At 35.3% G+C, this 6625-nt stretch overlaps 1 protein-coding gene across 1 annotated transcript; it reads right to left on the bottom strand.

The window, feature by feature from the left end:
- Positions 1-223: 223 nt before the first annotated feature.
- Positions 224-1192, bottom strand: LOC134671144 (D site-binding protein-like). Its single transcript, XM_063528914.1, has one exon. The coding sequence runs from the start codon at positions 845-847 to the stop codon at positions 272-274; it is 576 nt and encodes a 191-aa protein (XP_063384984.1). The 5' UTR covers positions 848-1192; the 3' UTR covers positions 224-271.
- Positions 1193-6625: the final 5433 nt, after the last annotated feature.

The following is a 6625-nucleotide window of genomic DNA, read 5'->3' as shown; positions in this document are numbered from 1 at the left end:
CGGCATAGGTACATTTATTTACAAAATTAATATTTAAAAAATCACAATTGCACTTTTTACATCTAAATTTCATATAAACATATACTATGCATATACTTATCATCTAATATGTTTAACCCTTTCACCGCCGCTATTCGTTATATTTGACAACGCGTACATATATACGAAAAAAATTTGACAAAAATCGTGGATAAATCCACGATTTTTGTCAAATTTTTTTCGTTAATCAAACGGAGCAGTAAAACGGTGCTAAAACTCAAGTCACAGAATATCAGCATTCGCAAGGATGCTGACATCTTCCACAACACCGGCCAGCCAGCTGCGCCTTCAGTCTAGCCACCTCGTTACCCAAGTATGTAGCTTTCAGAGCTAGGTGGATCTCTCTCAACTTCCTTCGGTCTCTGCTCTGCTTCGCTGCGAAGTTGTTCCTCTGACGCTGAGACCTATACGAGTCGTCAGCGGCGTTCTGATTGGTCGAGCGCACAGCGCGACGCATTCTAGGATTATTGCCCAATAGGGAACCTCCGTTTTTCTCTGCCATCGCTCGAAGCGCGTCCCGCTCGAACGCTTGAAACTCCGGGTCATCTGACAGCGAATCCTTGAGTCTCTCTGACGATGGTGAATCCGGCGGTGACAGCGTTCCTCGATTCAAATACGCTTCATCGTATGAGCAGGTGCTTCCAGATGTTGGTGACAACTGAGGCGCAGCGTAGTAAGGGTACTGCGGTACAGGGCTCGGGTAACGGTACTCGGGTATTGGCGAGGCGCGTTCCGCCTTCACTGGTACCGCTTTCGTCAGGTCCAGGGCCGCCTCGTCTGCATACGGTGTCCATAAAGACATCGACATTGTCACTGATTAAATAAATGACAAGCGGGAAACTCAAATTCGAAACAAATGTAGATCGATTCGATGTCCAAGTCAGATTTAAATCGAAAACTGACAAAAGTTAGATGATTAGATGTGGCTATCGCGAAGTGACAGCTACGAATGAAGGGTTGCTTGGCGTCTGTCGCGATGAGGGCGTGGCTTTGTAATGGCAGGGAAGGGTTGGCTACCTGCCTAACGGGACCGTGTTGATGCAAACCAAAAACATTGCCCGTGGTAATGACCACGCAGGCGCCATAAATATTGCGAGGATTAATTTTTAGTTTTGTTATTTGGCTTGGGTTTTTAGAGCGGATTATGATTTATGCGGGCAGTGGATTTGATGGATGTTTTGTTAGGAGTTTGCGATTAAGAAGTATCCACTTAAAATACCAGATAGAAAAGCTACTAAAGTTGCAATAACTGCGGTAGTATGTATTAGAATACCTAACCTACATATTTTAGCTATTCAAATAGTTTAGTCTATTCCTAACTTATTAAACACGAATAATTAAATTGTATCTCCTACCTATCTCTTTTTATATAGAATCCTTTCTAAAGCTTATGTATTGACCTAATACTTATATAATATATGTAGGAATGCTTAAAATACGAGTATGAACCTAATGATTATGTTTTGATCATATTCTACGCAAATTACAATGAATCACTTTCATTCTAAAGGTTTTTTGTTGTGCTATTTACGGGATTAAGAAGGACGCTTGTCAACATCCTAATTTGTTTACTTATCCGACTTATTGTTTCATCTGCTCATTACTTTAATACCAACTTTAATATAACTAACTTGCGATTTCTAGTTTAAAGTCCTCTAAAAGATTATATTTTTTTCTTGGAGTTTTCCTAGTCAGCAGGCGTTTATTGATGGTTTTATCCACGTGATAAAATAACCGTCACTTTTTAACACCGCGGGATATAAAGTTATGGACACCGTTTTATCACGATGTCATGTAGACAAACCATCATATCCGTACAGGTGGGTAAGTAGGTATTTTATATAAAATATGGAACGTAAGTTTATTTTGTTACTTTTGGAATGATTTTGTAAAAAAAAATCCTCCATGATGACTTGGGATTTTTTCAGTAGGTAATGCTACATTTTTATGTATTAATGTATTAATAAATTAAAATTGATATTTATAGATAAATATTAATATTTTCTATATACATTAGATACAACATTATCTACATACCACCGTTTGAAGTTGCCGATAATGCCGATATTAATAATTCAAAACTTGTGTCAGCATAAAAGACTTCAATTAAACATTGTCATGTTGCAGATGGACACTCAAATGATACAAATTATGTCATCATATCCACTGTCCACTCACTAAAGTCATCCAAGCGTTCATAAGCGACTATCACAGATGACAGTTCAATTGTGCTTCCGGTCGCCATCTTGATTGTCAATGACGTCACGGTGGTCTCAACCCTTTGTCGCTCGGGTTATTATAAAGGACATTGAATATTACGGTACGTTATAATGGACATCAAAGTAAATGATGTATGGAGTAAGATGCGTTGAAAATGCGCTTATGGTCAAGTGCGGAAAATCGTTCCGGTCGCAAAAAAGCGGTAACGCGGTGATTAGGCAAAAGATGTGTACCTAATCGTTTTTTAGGGTTCCTTACGAGTTTAACGAGAACGGAACATTAAAAGCTTTGTTGTTATAGGTACAAGTATTATGTCGGTACGTACTACCTATGTCAGAAACCTGAAACTGCAAGACACAGGCATAGGTATTAATGAAATAATATGTAAAGTTGTTGTTTGAGAACCAGTACCTAGGTTATATAAGTACTATGACTAATTTAAAAACACCACACTTAATCAGTATTCAGTACCTAATCAGTTTTATTGCACTGGATTAAATTCAGGACTCAAACTTTCGCCGACGCCATAAAAATACAGGTAGAAAGATAAGGTAGCCTGATTGTACGGGTAGTAGATAAGGTAGTACTTTATGGCTACGCAATAAACAATAGGTAGCGGTTGATAATCTTTTTAGGAGATTTCGGGAGCTTTTAGGTTACAACTCAGGCGCAGGTAGAATTGCGCGTGCCGACGCCGACGAATAGTTTTTTTTAATAATTTGCGACTGTACATTTATAGTATTAACACGTTTTTATAACAGTTAATGGGAAAACTTTAACATATTTTTTATCTTTAAAGTGACGTACATTGGTAGATGTAAATATGATGAACAGTCAAGTGTAAAAATATGGGTGTACATATACTGCTGACATACGATTGTAATTTAATAATTTTGAATGAAATTTTGATTGTCAGTGTTATTTTTCGTACTCAATTACATATTCATAATGTAAAAAAACTGACAATCACACACATAAATTCCTAAAAATTTACCATGTGTAATTTTAAGTGACATTGTATATTGTGAAATAAATAAATCATATCATATCATATCGTAATCTCAAAAATAAGTCTCATTGCTCTTATATATGTCAGCAGCGACTTATATAAGAACTATGGGACATATTTTTGAGTAAGTTGTCTACATCGATATTTTTACACTTGATTGTACTATATAAGTAGGTAGTAGGACCCATGGCAGGATGTTCCCAAATTTTGGCGCCAATAATTCTAAAAAGAATACTACATAATGTAAAAAGTTAGGTACCCTCTGTTGAATAATTTAATAAGGCAATTAACATGTCAGTTTCGTTTTAACTTTAGCCTCTATTATACTCATAGGTACAGAAAATATTAGTACTTCCTTTGAAAAGTTAATATCAAATTTATTGTAATTTAAGCATGAAATTTAAAATGAAAGCGTAACGTCGATTGTAATTTGTAGGCAGGCTCGTGTTACTCTTAAACTAAGGAGCCACACTATTTTGGTACGCACATTAAGTTGCTTCCCGGCCAAGAAAAAGATTGTAAGACAACTCGTATTTAGTCCGTATACTCAATATTTCAAAGGATTTACTTTGCCCTATCGCTAATAGAGGAGCATTTATTCCCCCGCATATTTGCGCACGTCCAGCGAAGCTAGGGGTAAATTACATAAAGGCAACTCAATTATTTGGCGCAACGTGGGGACGGAGCCATCCTGAAAAGTAGCAGGGAACTACAAATCGAGCGCTTCACGTAGTTAACGTTTTGACTACGATGCGCATCAGGCGCAATAAGCACGACAATTTTAAGATCTAACCGAGAGTTTATGACGTTAAAGTATTCTTATCGTTGTCGCCGAAAGCTTTGTTTAGAGGTCTCGTTGGAAACAAAAAAAAAACAACCAAAAGATTAAAGTCAAAAATCCAAAAATATGTGGGTAAGTATGTTAAGTTATAAAATACATTGCCAAGAAAAGGGTTAGAGGTAACTTTATCTGATATGTACTCTACTTACCTATTTTAGTCTGTAGTTGGATGTTATATTGCCTAGTTATATATTACCTAGTCTAGGAACTTGATGTTTTAATGTTTTACATACTTTGGTAATAAAAACTTAATCTTATTAAAGATAATCCTAACCAAATCCTCTTCCGCTGGCGATGGCGGTGCTTTGTTTAAAAAAGTCCTTTAACTGCAAAATGAACTAATCCGGTAGCTAAAATGTACCGCCACGTTCTAGTTTTTAAAAGTAGGTAAGTACAATTTTATTACTTACGCATTAAAAAATAAATGTCGCTTTAAATATAGTTATATAAATTACCATTTTAATAAACAAACTAGCACTTTAGATATATTTAGGATTCTTAATTTTAATTGTGTTGTATTCATACATGTATTTAGTTCATAAGTGATTTATTTGTTTTTTGTATTGTCTTATTATAAATAAATACTTTGCTGCCAAAAAAAACTAGTAAAATATTTACTTGTACCTATAGTTATTACATTATGTATAATGTACTAATATGTTGCAGGTGGAGTAGTGTCGTTTGTAACGTATTTTTTCCATCAAAAGGAAGCTGTGAATAAAGTATGGTCAAAAACAAGATACAAACACATTGAATATAATTGTGTACAGTACAACAAATGTAAAGTACCTACAACAAATTAAGTCAAAGCGCTTGCTTTTAATAAGTCAAGTTACACAAACCATGAACAGAAAGCGACGCAAAGGGACGCAACAGAGTAGGGGTTGCATCCCTCCCATATATACCCGTTTATGTACGATGTTGTGCACATGGTGCAAGGGCCGCCATTTTACGCCAATCTAATCAATATTGGAGGAATTATAAGAAATGTCTTATTATAAGTGACCAAACGGATCTTAAAACTGTGGCACAATTGTATAAGATATTTGATACACCTAATACTAATAAGGTAGAGTCTGTGCGGAAAGAAATGAATCGTGGAATGTATGGGGCTCAAGACATTCCACGACTTTTCTCTTTCCGCACAGACTCTACTATGGTGTGTTTTTTTTATCCCAAGTTATTTCACTACCCTCAATCATCCTGATTTTGTGCCATTTTTTTGCAGTATCACAAATTGCAGTAATCGTAGGTACTATCAACTTAGTATCTCTAAGCACATACTTTTTCAACTTCACGAAGTAGATATTAACATGAAGCCGGCAGCTGCATCATCTGAAGCCCACATGTCCACGCGCCCAAAGATAACAATCCTTTGACAACTGACATTTAGGTGTTTACATTACACGCGTTCGCGTGCCGAGGTTTTTGCGATGGACAGATAAGAATATGAGAGGTTTTGTTAATGGCTGAAATCAAAATATTGTGTCGGGATCAGATTAGTAACACCTGTTCTTAAGAAGAGTTTTTGGGGTGGTAAATTGAGACGTTGTGTTTGTGGCTATCGAATTATAGTTAAGTGATATCCTAGTATTCTACAGTCCAACTAATTATTTTAAGAGTCACACGAAAGAGTGACTCTCAAAAAGTGATACCCACAATATCATGTCGCATTTTTAAAACGACATGCTTATATTTCCTACATGTAAATTGGCTTGAACATTTACGTAACACAGGTATATCTGTGTCGAACTAGCCAATATAGCTGTTTTGATGAATTATGTCATATCCATTAGGTATATGAATAGTCTATAATAATGATATTGTTAATAAACCGCCGTAAACAAACAAATTAGTTAACTAATGAGATTGACCAAAACACATTTGCAATAGGTATTAACAATTTTGACACACATTTGTAGGTATTAATAGTGTTTTTATCCTGTTGATATACTTACATAATGTGATTTTTAGGATCAAGGAGGAAAACGCCAAACGCACACTTACGTTTACCTACCAATTTAATGCGTTTAATACTTTTTACGAAACCTTTAAATGTAGGTATGTACTCGTATTATTGAATAAGGTACTTACTGTTTATTTTCTTTTAATCTTAAATTATTTATTTAGTATGTACGACTGTACTGTACTGTAAGAAACGTGACTAGGTGGTTACCTACCTAGTCACGTTTCTTGTTTCGGCCTGTTTTCTTTTTTATTGATTAATTGGATGAAAAGAGATTTAAAAGTTAGGTACCTATGTCCAGTATTTTGGACGTTGTCAATTTAAGGGTTAAATCCTTAGGTTAAATTTCTGTCAAAAGTAAATAGCAAAATCTGACTCCAATCATTACATTCTTGGCACTGGATTTGAAATCAAAAGCGTTACCAAATAGAATGGGTAATCAAATAAGTGTTCCATGAACAAAGTTTTGTACGGACCACTAAAATAACGAGTTTTTAACATTATAAACTTTATAAAATTACTTTTAATACTTTTTACAAGTATTCAGGAC

The sequence above is a fragment of the Cydia fagiglandana genome, chromosome 15, assembly GCF_963556715.1.
Source record: "Cydia fagiglandana chromosome 15, ilCydFagi1.1, whole genome shotgun sequence".
NCBI lineage: Eukaryota > Metazoa > Arthropoda > Insecta > Lepidoptera > Tortricidae > Cydia > Cydia fagiglandana.
This window is presented reverse-complemented; position numbering and strand designations above follow the sequence as displayed.